Source organism: Ornithodoros turicata, chromosome 3, assembly GCF_037126465.1.
Source record: "Ornithodoros turicata isolate Travis chromosome 3, ASM3712646v1, whole genome shotgun sequence".
Taxonomy (NCBI): domain Eukaryota; kingdom Metazoa; phylum Arthropoda; class Arachnida; order Ixodida; family Argasidae; genus Ornithodoros; species Ornithodoros turicata.
This window is the reverse complement of record NC_088203.1, coordinates 84,340,016-84,355,988: the sequence shown is the minus strand read 5'-3', so window position 1 is coordinate 84,355,988 and position 15,973 is coordinate 84,340,016. Positions and strand designations below refer to the sequence as shown.

Sequence of the window (15,973 nt, the reverse complement as noted above, 5' to 3'; positions counted from 1 at the left end):
CGCTTTCAAACATTGTTTGCTCCTATCACTCCACGCATCCGGCTGAACTAGCTCCTGCGTGGTTAAACCGTATGACCTGCGCGACTTACCGTGTACCGATCGTGATGTGTACAGGGGTGATGTGTGCCGATCAATAAAAGTCATGAACGTGTGGCGACATCGTGCATGTGTTTATACTTCGCCCTGCAACGTTTGCTTTAAGCTCCTTCCCGCTAGCTGCAGTCAACAATTGCATACGAGCACACTCCTAAATTAGAACGTATACGAGCGTGGCAAGAAATTATTAATTACGGGGCTTCCGTACCATTATGTAACACAAGCTCCAGAATAGGGGTTGCGAAATGCGACCCCCGGGGAATGCCAAGAAAAATAGTGTAATCTTCCATGCCCACCTCATTTTTCCTTGTTTTACTGTTTTTCGTGCGTGTTTATGCTCGATCACTCTCTTTCCAAGACAGAAACAGCGTGCGACGTGATTCCACAAAAGAAGGCGACCTCGTAGGCAGAACTGTTAAAGGGGTAATGGTAATTGGAGTAGATACTGTACTGTACTGTATTGCAGTACTGTTAAAGGGGTTGAGACACTTTGCTAGATACGGTTCATTACATAATTCATTATGGATTGTGGTTAGTTACGCATTGTATTGCGCACATAGTACTGACGAAAGAACAATTACGTTTGGAAAGTGATGGATTTATCGAACTAGGCTTTAGAGAATAGGGGGCACGTTTTACAGAACACTATTCTCCCGAACGAAGTTTTGTTTTCGGTTTCAACATACAGTGATCCAACCAGCAGTTGACCGTTCGACTACATTTAAGGTTGTGTGTTTGCACGTTTGTGTTTTATTTGTCTGAGTTTTAATTGCAGCGTTACTCATAGAAGAGTACCGATACTCCGTAGAGAAAGTAAATGTTTTGCGACAAGTTTCGTTCAAAAGCATTTATTTCGAGTGATGTGCAACGACTCGCAGATACTCCCTGGTACGCATTTCGTTTCGTCTGCTGCATAGATGACGTAACACATCTTCTCTTATCCTCGGGGTCAAGCTCTGGCCTGGCATTTTATTGCTTTTGCATTCTCCGCTGTTTTCATTGAGAAAAATACCTGAAGAAGTAAACTTTTTATTTTACGTGTTACATGGACATTTGACCTTTAACCGGAGCGCCTGTGGCATTCAGTTAAATAGCTAAAAAATTCACCATCGAACATAAAGCGAAAATGCGCTCGAGGAGTTACCCCTGGTGGTATCCAACTAAACTCTATCAGGCAACACACGAGCTTATCCTCTAACAATATAATGATCAGATTGCCCAGATGGTGATAAAGGAAGAAGGAGAAAAAAAGGGCAGGATGTGACATTGCACTAGCTGTCACATCCCGTAGTCGTCGTCGTCGTGTTAGTCGTTGTCCCACGCAGATTCTAAAAACATGAATTAATCGCATGCCACGCTCAGATTGATTAATTGAGATATAAAAAATATGGAGCTCAGAATGATATCATTCTGAGTAGGGTTGAGCTTGAATGTAATGCACTTTTCTGTTTCGTTTAGCAGTTTTGCCATTTGCCAATAGCAATTCTGTTACGCTGCAGGTTGCGTGTAAAATGCGGTGTCACCCGCGCGGCGCCGGCGGGTACACCAGCATCACACGCCGCGGGTAGGGGGCAGGTACGAATTTACTTACCCGCGCTCATCACTACGCATTATCTCCTCTGCTATGGAAATCCAAATCCAACGTGCAAGCTAGAGGGTACCAGGTACTACGTCCTCGCTTCCTCATAGGCTCAGCATACGACTTTTAAGCATCCCATAAGCAGGTATACGTCATCGCGTATCTCAACAGAGGAAAGAAACAAATTCCAAACCGGAGCCATCGCGAAGTTTAGGTCACTTCGCTAAAGTCGCTTATTCTCTAAACTGACTCTCGCTAAAATGTAACGCGTCGCCTTTTCCCCCTGAAACGTTATTCTCTAAAACGTTGCTCTCTAAGAAGAATCCTCCAAAGCGAGGCTCGCTATACGGGCGGGCTCCGGGAAAGTAACGGTTCTGAGGCTCAAAGCACACAACAGACACGAACACAACGAGCTTTTGTTCAATTCCATTTGCTCGCGTCGTACTTGGCGAGATAGAAAGCCTTGAACACACGTATACGTGTCAAGCTGTGACGTCAGTGGAGCGAGAGCTGCAGCCATTTCCATTGGTTGTCTCGACCCCGTGACCTCTCTAGCGCTTTCTTACAGGGCTAGGCGCCTGCACTGATGTTTGTGAGCGTCGTACTTGGCGAGATATAAAGCCTTGAACACACGTACGCGTTAAGCACTGACGTCAGAGGAGCGAGAGCTGCGGCCATTTCCATTGGTTGTCTCGAGAACGTTCACCTCTCCAGTGCTTCCTTACTGGGGGAAACGCCTGCACAGATGCTAGAGTCCGATGAGGGTCGCTATTCGAGTAGGTCAATCGTCTGCGCAGAACCGCAGTTTCTCTCTTTCCCCACATACCTGGGGAGCGACCTCATTGGTCCCTCTACCAAACAAGTGGGACAACGACCTATCGTGAGACATTATTGCTGAGCTGGGAAGGACAGACGCGTAGTCACAAGGTTTCTCAAAATTTTACCTCCTCTCACGCGCAGATAGGACTGTGAGATTATTCGAATTCTCCCAGTACGCTACGACAGTTCGTCTCTGCGCACGAGAGAAATAAAAGGTTTCTGGTGCTGGTGGTGGTGGGATATGTTTGACAAATCACGTGATAGACCGTCTGTCCACTCAGAAAGCGGCAATAAGGGGCATTCGCAGACGGGCCACAACACTATGGTGAAAAAGATGAAGCAACGTGGTGGTGGTGGTGGTGAGAGGGCTCGCAGGGGCCGGCAGTGTCACGACTGACGCCCTGGGGGAATGTGCGTCCAGAGTCGACTTCTAAGGGAGCTCTAAGGGGACGTGGACCTAACGTGCAGTTGTTGTGGTACCTTATTTGAGAGCGATCCAATGAGAACGTTCCGCGCGCATGAGAGGAAAAGGGAAAAGCTGTTGGGATGCGCGAAAGGCTGACCTACTTGCATAGCGTATACCGAAACGAATAATTCTGCATTCGATTCCATTTCCGAATCCAGTACGGAATTATATACGTATTCAAATTTCGAATCGAATCGATCGTTCTTCGGAACGGTATATATTCGATTAGCTCCCAAACGGAACACGTAAGACCGAAAACGGCACAAGAGAGGACGCATAAAACAAAGTGTTTTTTCGTACTGTGATCCGTGTGAAATTATCGCGTATACATGCTGTATACATGTGCTTGATGTGTACCGGTTTACAACTATTCGCTTCGGTTTGATAACTGCTCGCATCATATTTGCTTTAGTTATGTGTCCATTCGCTTCGTCATTGCTTCGGGTTTAAAATAACTATTCGCACACGTAGCGCAGACACACACTTTCGTTCCGTTTTGCCTCCTTTGCTGCAAAACTTCGAATTCAGGTTCACATCAATGCAAATAGTTCTCTTCCACATTTATTTGGCATACCATCAGACGAAGTGCCGTTATGTGCAATTCTGTGTGAAAGTGTTGAACGTGATTTTAGCTTCACTTCAGCCATTTCTATTCGCTCATTGTGACGTCCTCTGTAAATCCTAATTCATGAGAGCAATGAACAGACACCTTTTCATAACGGCACCCCTGTACATCACCACAATGAACAGCGGAAATATCCTGCATAAAACTTTCCCGCCCCCTCGCCATGCAGAGGGAAAGAAGAAAAGGGTATCCACTCGATTGTCGTTCGTCACCGTATTTCTTATCGAACGAACTTTTTGCTTTGATGTTTTCACGACGCATTACTTGAAGCCATCGTGTGCTTGTGCCACCCAGAGGCGCATCTCTTCACTCGCTGCATTAGCAAATCGAAGCCTGACATCTGGCGGGATGTTCCGGCGCGAAAAACATGGCTCCACCATCTGTCGTTCCCTTCTAATCCTGCACCGAGTCCACGGAAGACACGGAAGACGCGAACGACGCACAACAACGGACACGGCGCCCATTTTAGGGTCCGTGCTAACAACAGCCGAACTTCCTACGTGTCCCGAAAACGGAAGGTAGCTAACGCCCTCTAGTGCTTGTACCAACACTCAGCGCCACCGCCACTTAACATCACCGCGCACGAAAACAAACAAACAAACCGGAGAGCGAAAATGTTCTGAGCGAGGTGAGCGAGAAGAAAAAGTGTCTCCTGACGTCGAGGAAAGCAACTACTTCTTCTCTTATATATCTGTGCGAATATTTACACACTGAGTTGATGTGCGCCCTTCCTGAAGACTTCTATCAACAGGCGAGTCTTTCTGAGATGAAGGTGCTGTGGATGCGGTAGAAGACCTGAGGAGACTTCGTAAAATGTCGCTTCTGCACGAGTCCTTCGGTTTAAGGCTGAAGTAGTTCGTTACTACGGACCACTATTTTGTACGGAACGTTGTTATCCAAACTGCACTCTGAATTGACCGGTCTCCACTAGGTTCTTGTGCAAATTTCTGCACGTGTTGAGCCAGGGGTATGGCACATTTCACCATCACGTTAACTGAAGTTAGGTTTGGTTAGGTGTAGGAAGAAAAATATGAACATCTCAGCTCCTACAACCGAGGAGCTGTATAGTTCACTTCGCCTGCTAACGCTATCAAACGACCAGGGGTTTCTAAAGCACCTTTTTCAAAATGGACAACCAAAGTGCCTACTGGTTATACACACTAGACCTCCATAGCTCCACTGGCTTTATTCGAGACATTTCCAAACAGTTGATAACGTCGCCTCTGCATTGTCGTATTCACCGGTACCCATCACAGCACTGTGTGAGTCTTAAGAATTATTCGATGACTGTCTGCGGTAGATATGGTACTTCGAAGAACATCAACTGTTTTCTAAAACTGCATGCCCAATGCAATAAGGCATGTGATGTCCTTTTTCCGTATAGTTTTCAATTTCATTTCAAGGCTCCTCAATATTTCAACCCTCGCAATATTTCTGCATCATAATTGTGGCGTCATTGATTCACTCATAGTCATTTCCGGCAGTTAGACAGCAAGGCATCGCTGTCTACGGCTGCGGCGTTTCATTTGCAAACGGAAATTCCGGTTGGTTTTGTAGGGAAACGGAAGGCAGAAGGAAAAGATAAAGATGCAGAATCCATGAACATGGATGCGGGCTACTCTATATCTCAGAGAGCACTGATGCGAGCGGGTTGGTTTGGATCAAACCTAGACATGACGCGGAAAGAAGACAGGACGGAACTACACAGGCAACCGTCCTGTCTTCTTTCCGTGTCACGTCTGTGTTTGCTACTCTATGGCCTGGTTAAACCAACGCCGATTAACATTTGAACCGAGATAGACGGTCCCTTAGCTTGAATTTAACACTGAACACTCTGCTTCACTAAAGCATTTATTGTCATTGAAACATACATTGCGTCACCAACTACGTTTGTAAAAAAGAATTGAGTGAAAGATGAAAGATGAATTGAATGTTGACGTCAAATTTTAGCACCCCTTGATCTCGGTTCAGAGTTAACCAGCGTTGGTGAAACCGGGCCTATAGCACTCAAAGCTGCATGCGAATGTAAAGAAGCAAAAATAATAAAAAGGAACAGTCAAAATGACTGAAGAAAGATACATGTAACAGGGACGCTCGCGCGTCAGAGGCGGGCAGGGAGAGGTAACAGAAACGGGGAAACGGTATTCTACCGGAAATATAGCAGGTAACGGTAACAGAAACGGAAACGGATATCGCACAGTTAGAATACCTGAAACAGAAACGGAAACGACAATATATTTACGGTAATAATTCGGGTACCGCAGGACCCGAATTATTGCAATTCTTTACCATATCATGTAGATAAATTTATGAAATAAACCTCAATGAACTGTGAAGCAAACTAAAATTAACTGAAGAACTAAAACTAAAATGAACTATCAAACTGGAGCATATAAGTAAGTAGTATACAATAAATAGAAGAAGCATAGTTCTTATACGCTTATAGTGACCTGGAAGTTGCAAGCGTGAGTAAGGTTCCTGGAAACCACGTTCATATTAGCTGTTCACAGAAATCACGTACCTATATGTGTATTTTGAATAGACGTTGTCTCTTGTATGCACGTATCCCTGGAGTCATCAAAATAGACTTCAGAACGTTGAGGGATTAAGTTTTGTCACGGTCTCAATGGTCTTTCTTTTTTCTTCTCAAAAGGAAAGAAAAGAAAGAAGGAAAACAAAAAGCCTGAGGAAGGGCGGTACCGAAAATCGAAACGGAAACGTGACGGAAATGAAAGCAACAATGGTGGTAACCGAAGCTGAAACAGAAACAAATAAGGGCCAGTAACAGAGGTGGTAACGGAAACGAAAAAGATTCCGTTACCCCTCCCTGGTTGCGGGTAGAGTCACTAAATAGGGGTACAGAGTATCGCATTCCTTTTCCGCACCGGAGCAGCCGTTCGGTGTCCGCGATTGGGCCGATCGTGTAACATGGTTTCTACATCAAAGAACGCGTCATCCATGTTGAGTCCCCTCCATTCAAAACCGCTTTCCTCGGTTGCGAGCTGAGGTCTCGACTGCGCGCATTTCTCCGGCGGAGAAGGGGGAGAGTTTCGTCTGATTGCTAGGCGACGCAGCAGCGCCGGACCCAATATTGCGATCTCCAGGGATTTCCCTACACCCCCCCTGCATTTTTGCAACCCCCCCCCCCTGAAATTTCTCGGGTGACCCCACCCAGCTCGGCCACCAACACGTTCTGGTAGTGAGTACTGCGCTGCGAGTTACGTCTTGTACTGTCAAACTTATGCTGTAGGACCACAGTCATGCAGATGATCGTACCATGGATTTGTCCAAAATCATTTGAAAGTGACTGTTCAATGCATATATTGCGCGCATATACGAGCAAAAATGCGTGCGGGCACGCAAACTCAATGTGGATCATCAAGGACCATTTGTGCCCAACTCAATCAAGCAAGGTATTCTAACTTTTTCGTGTAAGGTTTTCACCTTTGGTTGCTAGGTATTCATTGAGCTTCGTGAGACAAGGTGCTCGTCTTTTTTCTTTGTCGGTCGTGCGATTATGCATCTTGATGTTGAAATGCCGTTCATAATGAATCTATATATTCTAATGTACTGTGTTCTCACGTAATACCATGTACAAATAAAACGGGAAAGCTGTGCAGATATGTCACCATTGTGCCACGATTCTTTCCGTGTCTACGAGAAATTCCGTAAGTGGAACCTTCACCAAGCATACCCCCCCCCCCGCCCCCCTCGAAAGCTCGGCACACCCCCAGCAGTGAATTTCTGGGGAAATAACTGGCGGTCTAGCTCGCCGGCGTGGCTCAGTGTGTCGCTACTCTCCTCCGTATTTAGTGACTCTAGTTGCGGGTTCCGAACAACCCGAACGGAAAGCGCAAAAGTATTTTTTTCCGCCCTGAAATCTGCAGGGAATGATATAAGAGGATTCAGTGCACACTCCGTAAGGGAAAGCGCCCAGAACCGTAGGGAGACTTGGGACAACGGTCCTCTTCAATTCATAGAGACTCTAGAACACGATACTTGAAACAAAATCCATAAATCGTATAGCAAAAAGCGAAGCAAGAAATACAAATTCGAATATTGATGTTCGGACAAATGAAACAATGTACCAGCAGTACAACTACTTTTCTACAAATGACGCATTTAACGTGGGCGTACTTCTGTTAGCTTTTTCTCAAGAGGTTCGTTCAAGAACTACCAAACGCCTTTCGCACAATACAGTTTACCTATCGATTCATTAGGACGATATTGGTAATCGGCTTTTTCCTTCGGACAGTCATGTCTGCGTGCTACAGCTGCTTTCTTCTTCGTCTTCTTCTTTTTTTCCGGAGGTTCAGTACATATTTGGCATGAGGTCAGTTTCAAATAAGGTATTTCACTGCATGACTTACCGAGTTCAGCCGTCTCATCTGCTTCATCCGTCTCAATCTCCGCCATCTTGGACTTTGTGATGTCCTTGTGCGAAGCGAGGAACAGCACCACTTCATGTTTCTCGTTCTTGATGGGCACAATGTCGAGCAGGCACCAGAAAGGACTCCCTGCAAATTAACGCAATCCTATGTAGTTTCCCATTTTTCCAATATTTTTTTAAATGAACTTATCAACTTATCACGCATGGACTGAGGCACGCACTTTCCGCCGTGACTTGCACGGGGGCATGTCACCGAGCAACACACGCCACTGCTACGGCGCTTCTTTGAGACCACGCTTTAGCCAGAAGTGTCCGCCCATAAACGTGGTCACGTGGCCTGCATGAATGCGATGCTCAGTCACCTTCTTTTTCATGGTTAATTTCACTAAATTGTCCACAACGCACAGACAAAAAGCTGTGCTCATTTGTTCGGTGGCCATGCCCTATAGAGTGTTGTTTGTCCATCTGATAAGGGGACGTCTGTTTGGCGCGATGCCTCTCTGCAGGCGAAACGTGACCTATCTCGGCGATCCTCTAACACTGAACAGTATCCTCCTCATTATCGTTCTGTTGTCATTTTATGTAGTGTCTCCGCAGGTCATATTGGAGAGCGTGATAAGATTCTCCCGTCTTTTCTACTAGAGGAGACAGAAAAGCAAGCAACGAGCTTCCATAACAATACCACATGTCGGCTACTAACGGTCGATAGCTTGGCGCGAGCTCACATTTATCTCATGGTATTTCACAATGTTATTATTTTAGTTAGCACTGCTACTTGCTATTAAACAAGTTTTCGTAGTTTTAGACATGCTCACACACATGGACAAAAACAACAACAAAAAAGAAAGAAAGAAACGAAAAGAAGCGTATGAACTTTAAAATGTGACCCTTTGAGCACCTGCAGAATTTGCAAACACTTCCTCATCATTGTCAGACCATGCGCTTTGCAGAGAAACTGCTAAGTAAGTAGCGAGAGAAATTAAGCTTTAGGCCAGGAGGCAGAAATTGAACGACAAAAACATGGTGAAATATGTTGGAGAACCTCCTTCCTCCTTTTTTTCCCTTTGTCCTAATAAATACCCCCCCCCCCCACATCGTCTCACTGTCATTCGTGCATCACTCCACGTGTCCATCAATCCATCGTGTATGGTCACTGCTTGATACACGTCGAGACTGGGAGGTACCCGGGTTCGAATCCCGGTGCCGGCTGTGCTGTCTGGGGTTTTTCCTGGGTTTTCCTCAGACGCTTTCAGACATATGTCGGCGCAGTTCCCCTAGAAGTCGGCCCAGGACGCACATTTCCCCTGGGCGTCAGTTGTGACGTTGCCCACATACGTGAGGCCGACAATGGCAAGCCCTTTCACCATCACCACCACCACCACCACCACCACCACCACCTTGATACACGTGGTATGTAACCACGAATCGTACTACGTCTTACATTTTCCGCACCAATGTGTCCGCACATTGTCTGCGGGTTGGCAGGGTGCCGTGGTACTGCAACGAAGGCGCATGCGAACTCGAACGAAAAATATAAACGACAAAAGCACCTTTTGTTTTCTTTCTATCCCGGGCAATGGCCATTATGTGAATATAGCGCAGACGTTACTGCACAGCACTCTCGTAAGCAATATCGCGAGTCCTCTCAACTTCGTTAGTTGCTGGAATCTACGATACCGTTTGTTCAGAAATATGGCACAACCTGCGAGCACCATAGTAAGCTTGGTTATAGCGAAGTAAAGCAAGGGCAGCAGCAATGCCGAAATAAATATCACATATCAAGGTAGGTCGCGAACTGCTAATAGCAACTAAGGGATATCAGATTTTATGAAACGAAAACTGTATCCCGTTGTTATGGGAAAATTTATTATGTACGTGATACACAAGCTGTACTCTACAGAAACTCAATCGATGGCAACAGAACAATTTAGGGACGGATGGCTATATACGACACGCAAAAAACGCAGGCTCTTTGAGCTCTCACGTTTGCCTGACTACCTCAGAAGGTTGTGGATGCAGGTACATAAAGCATGACATGAGATATTGAGAGCGGCATCAGACTTTGTGAAAATTAAAGGTCGTGTCTGCAAGTACATAAAGGATCACATGAGATATTCAGAGTGGCATCAGTGAAGATTAAGAAGAGAACTTTATGGAGTCCTGCACTCAAGATTACAATCCATCTTGCATACAAAGCATGAAATTGATCCGATATCGTAACATATTAATTGATTAATTGGAATCACCCGCTCAATGGCATTCGACTGCGATATCGAAATAACCGATAGTCCGCGCATACTTGATAGGATAAAGCCATCCCTAACAAGCCAAGCCGGCTCTTTGGCTGGCTAACCTTTCCTTTCTTTTCTTTTTAAGAAACACATTCTCCCCCATCTCTAACAAAAGAACTTCGAGAGAGTCGCAATCGTGTTTTGCTTTTCTCTATTGATGACAACAACAACAACAACAATACATGATGACGATGAGATGGGGTGTTTCACCGCCGTGGTGCGGTACCCTACCCCATTACACGGGGAACATTATATGAAAATGATGAAGGAAGGATGAAAATACGAGAAAGAATTAAAGCGTCTGGAGCAATCCAGTGGACGACAGGAAGTCCATGAACAGGTGAAGAACCCGACGATGGAGCACAGGATATTCATAGGGGTCAATGAGTGTAGCTAAATTGAGCGGTCCCTTGCTGATACGGGCAAGCTCATCACACAGTATCCGCCTTTGCGGCAGCAGAGTGCATATTCCAGAAGAATGTGCTGGGTGTTCGCCACGACACCGCAGGTGGAACAAATGCTTCTGTCACAGCATCTGATCATGCATTTGAATTGTGGGGTGAAAGCCACATTGAGGCAGAGTCTACGCAGGAAGGAGGTAAAATGGCGTAATAAACGGGCAGAGAAAGAAAACAAGAAACGAAGAGCTGTGTACGTTCAGTAGCTTCTTCTTGCTGCATAGGTATGCGATTCCGCAGCACGAACACAAATTCATACTTTGAGCACGCTAATAAAAACGTTGAGGTGTTTGAAACATTGATGGGCGCTAAAATAACTAACTCTTGATTATTACCCACCAACCCCAAGAACACTATAAAACATTCGACCAGACACTAACCTTATCACTGGAAACTACATAAGAACAGGCATAATTTATAATATCGCTCTGGGAGAGAGCGCTCGCTTACACAGCAATTGCTGTACCGGAGCAATGACCCCTATAATATTAAAACATCGCACGTTGAGCATATAGAATGCACTATAAATAGAGGGAATGGCACTAGCAGTAGAACGGCACTATAAAATACATTATACGCTTTCGTACAACACAGCGAAGACGAAAATAAGAAGAAAGCCAACGTGAACAAAACGAATACATTTCGCATTTTTTATGGCAAAAGACTCAACACTATAGCTTTGCCCTTAACTGCACCCCTTTAACCGCTGGCGGTAAACGACCCCGTTACTAAATCATCAGGCAAGCTATAGAATGCGTCGGCACGGTGCATAAAATGACACCGGTCATTCCTGCCACATCCAACACACTCCGAATACACGTCCAAGATTAAGCTCGCATTACACGTGCCCGACTGCGCGCCACTCCCTTCTAATACCCATCCATCCTTTCGTCGGCCCTCGATCCTTTCATCCTCCCACATCACTGCATTACGCATGCATGTGCTGCGGCTCACATTCACTGAGCTTTTGAAGCGATAGCACGAACTAGAGAGAATGGCTTCGTCTCCCAAATGGGCTTTTAAGCGTCTCGGGGGCTGCGCTCGCTCCTTCGTGACTGACAGTTAACTTCCGGCCTAATTTTCTGGAAGGCGGCCTGAATGGAGTGTTGAATGTGTCCAGCGTGCGTTTATGTAAGTGCGTTAGTGTTCCGCAAGGTAGCGTCGCTGACGAAAGTGAGGTACCGTGAGCTTTTCTGCCTCTAGTGCGTCTCACGTGCAATGCACATATATTCAGGTTTCTGCGAAAGCTCCTGCGTGTTAGGTGTAGTCAACGTAGAAAGACAGAGTGATCTAATTGGGCACGTGTGTCGCACCGTAGGTCGTTGGGTGGACAAGTACTTGTGTTTCGGTAATAATTAATTGTTAACACACGTCGCAACAGAAAAGAACAAAAGGACGAACAGAAGTATGCGCGTACGCGAGCTTCAACTGCACTACCCTTGGTACTTTGCAAGTGAAAAGTTGCAAGACTGGCAACCCTGATCTGATTTACCCGTTCTTCTCAAGACAACTGAAAATGCTAGCCTTTTAGCACGTGCCCCAAGTTGCTTTGGCGTGATGTTCACTGCTAATGTGGTTGAACAGTTTGTACTTCGTGCTGAGAGTTCAGCTCCATGTTAAAAATCTCTGGGGTGGTTGTGTTGTCGACACTAAGGCCGTGAGATTTCTCAGGCTTTCGGAATACCGAAGCAAATATTTGTGTATTCGGTTGGAGTTTCGGGATTCCAAACCGCGTCACCCCAAGCCTTGACGTAGAAGACGCCAAATTAGTTCAAAGAGCGACCAAAGTGGCGTAACTCATGATCACAGACACTTTGCAATGTTAAACTCTGCCGGGACTATCGAACTCGCTTTCTTATCCCCCCCTTTTTTTTTTTTGTAGTTTGTCCATTCGGTTCTCAAGTTCGCATCATAAGACAACAGATAGAAACAGCGATGCCAAAAATATAGCAGCTGGTGCCAATCGCCAGGAAGCCCAATGTTCTTTGGGGACTAACATCTTCACGTTTTCTCTTCTTTTTTCTATCCACTCTTACCAATTGTCTCCGTTGTCCTCTACAGTTGCCGTATCGCACATGTCTACACGACCTTCTTCCGTGCTGGAGCCCACCTGGAGTACCGGACCGGCTAAGCACTCGCCTCCCCCACACGTTTACTGTTAGGTATTTTGCAGTCGCTCACACGTGCAGAATACCAACGATAAGATATAGACGGGATTGTCTTACTTCTCGGACTGGACCAAACAAACGAGACTCTCTGTATGCTGCTAGGAATGGCGCGAACAGTGTCTAAAAACAACTTCGTGTTCACAAAGAGCTGAAGAAAGAGAAAACCATCTATCCCCTGTTCACGCCAGGAGAATACGGAATGAGCGCGTTATCGACTCCTTCGTGGACCGTCGTGCTACCCTGAATTTCAATCGGAGGAACGGACAGCAAGCCCCCCCCCCCCCCCCCGCTAAGTACCGCGAAACGACTCTACCATAAAGGTACGAGAAGTGCCCTATATTGTTATTTGTTCAGTGATCTACATATTTTACAGGGACCCCCCCCCCCCACACACACACACATATACATACATACATACATTAGTTGATGATGAGGTGGGCGATTCACCGCTGCTGAGGCGGTACACTGCCCTATTGCGCATTGGGAACGGAAGGGGGGTGATGATGGGGGCTTTCAGAGGGGGGGGGGGGTGGTCCAGCATTGTAGCTTAATAAAGTCAGTTTCTTATCTTCTGTATTGTTGCGTTTTCCACGACAAAGTCAGCTGGGAAGTGATAGAATACCATAAGGTGAGCTAGTTGCGAACGTTGCGTGAAATAATAGGGAGGTTTCGTAGAACGCAAGGATTCTGCGATAAAGGAAACAGTCAAATGAAACATGATGTCAGCTAGTGAGAAGAAAAAAAAGGCTATTGGCTAATGTTCACGATGACAATGATGATAATGATAATGTTCACGATAACAATTGGTGAATACTGCGGGATTGTGTCCCTTTAAGAAACTCCGCATAATAGGCATATTTTTACAAACATGTACCCTTTATTTTTTACGGTGCTGGCTCTCCTTACATCTCAGTATCTGCGTGCATAGCTCCTTACGTGCACAAGAAGCACTCTACAAAAACGACATGATAAAGGACGTGAAATCAAAGATCAGCAACGTGACGGCAGCCAGTTGAAATGAATAAAGCGATTGGCTTATAGCGTGCTTTCGAAACCGTTATCGTGAGCGCACTCCGATAAACTAAATAAACTAAACACCCCTAGCATCATCCCTCCCAACAGTCCGCAATACGTATAGAGTAAATTTTGTCACGAAAAATTCAAACCAAGAACGAAGAGCATTGAGCAGAAACTATACTGAAAGTCGTATCTGAAATATAGTACAAACACCTTTCGGAAAAAGTAGAGTGGGATACTAAAATACCGATCAAAGTATTTAAAATACAATATTTTCCGTATGATACTCAAGATAAGTACAAGTCTGCGTTGCAGTAGTCAAACTCGAAGAAACTACACTCTTTAAAAAAAAGGTGTATTTTAACTCCCGTTTTGGGAGGACACTCTTGCCACATATATCACTCCCTGTGGAGTGTACAATTATACTCTCCAGTAGGGAGTTAAGGGGACTCGTCATTCCCTGAAGGGGGTGAGGAGACTCATTTTTGGGAGTAATTGTACATTCTAAAAGGGAGTGATATATGTGACAAGGGTGTACTCCCAAAAAAGAGTTGAAATAAGAGTTTGAGTTGAAAGGAAGAAAGAGTTGAAAGGAGTTGAAATAAGAGACCCTTTTTTAAGAGTGTAGGCGAGACTTTATTTTGTTACACTTCCTCTGACAAACACACGTCTAATTGCCGAACGACACTTATTTACATGTGCGTTGCCACACGGAAAATTTATTGCCTCACTGCCAGTTGTGTTACTACGCATGAACTCTATGCATAAAAAGAAGCGTAACTTTCAAGCTGCTCGGCTGGAAGTATATTGTTGCAGAACCTCAATCCTTCTGGAGTAGAAAGCGAGGAGTAGAAACACTTCAACACATCCATAGTACTTCTATACTCCGTGGGTGGGGAAATTCTACACTATTAAAAAAAGGGTGTACTTTAACTCCTTTCCTTGCCACATATATAACACCCTTTTGGAGAGTACGATTACTCTCAAAAAGGTGTCTCCTCACTCCCTCAAGGAAGTAGCATAACACCTTCTCCCTGCCGGAGAGTGATATTATTCTCCAGTAGGGAGAAAGGTGTTAGGCTACTCCCTTGAGGGGGTGAGGAGACTCCCTTTTGGAAAGTAATTGTACCCTCCAAAAGGGTGTTATATATGTGGCAAAAAAGTAGTTAAAGTACATGAAAGAACTGATGTTCTGATAATTAAGTTAATTACTTTAACTGGTAGTTAAAGTACACCCTTTTTTAAGAGTGTACCCTGTGGAAAACCCGTGTTTCCACAACCTCGGGACGTCAGTCCGTCCGTTCCGTCGCCAAGGAAGACACAGCAAACGAAAAGGTTCAAACAACAAGCAAGGATTTATTTCATACCTTTGACAACAGCACGACCCGCAACCGCCGTAACAACCGGCAACCACCCGAAGTCCTCTCCGCACGGGAAAAAGCTTGCTTAAATACGCACGACCACGCCCCCCTACAACAGTTCCGCAGCCACAACAGTAGATAATGCCAGCAAATGATGATAACAACCAACAACGATAACAAAGTTCAGCCCGGCGAAACGTGAAAACAGATAAAGTCCTACAATTCCCCCTCCCCACGCCCCGAAGTTGTGGAAACCCAGTGTTTCCACAACCTCGGGGCGTCAGTCCGTCCGCTCCGTCGCCGAGGAAGAACACACCAACGACCAAATACAATGAGCAACAACCAAGATTTATTCGACTCACATCAGCAGCAGCTCCGTCTTGCCCGACACTCCCGGCCAAGAATCCTTTCCTCAAACCCCGCTCGCGCTTTTACATGCTCGGACAACGCCCCCTTTTCTATCATGTGATCCACCGACACTTTTCTCGGCGGCGCAAACTGATATCTTATCAGTTCCCACAACCCATACATGAGTGTTGTTCTTCTGAGGGTACATGTTTTCTCCCACGTTTGGATGGCACGTCTACCTCAATGAGTAAAAGTCTGCTTCCATGTATATATCGTAATTCTTAATCAACTACTTGCTACTTCTCCACAGCCGACGACAACACACGATAACACGTTTTGTGTGTGTGTATGTGGA

The 15,973-nt window shown here is 45.5% G+C and overlaps 1 protein-coding gene across 5 annotated transcripts in view; it reads right to left on the bottom strand.

The window, feature by feature from the left end:
* The window catches only part of LOC135388716 (potassium voltage-gated channel subfamily H member 8-like), a 487,577-nt gene that overhangs the window by 101,704 nt on the left and 369,900 nt on the right, over positions 1–15,973 (bottom strand). For 3 of the 5 annotated variants that reach the window (XM_064618453.1, XM_064618458.1, XM_064618454.1), the window contains one exon: positions 7,956–8,102. In XM_064618453.1, the coding sequence (XP_064474523.1) occupies positions 7,956–8,102 (147 nt within the window). Of the gene's footprint in view, positions 1–7,955; positions 8,103–15,276; positions 15,319–15,632; positions 15,713–15,973 lie in introns of those variants that run through there. The other 2 variants (XM_064618455.1, XM_064618456.1) reach the window with 2 other exon arrangements.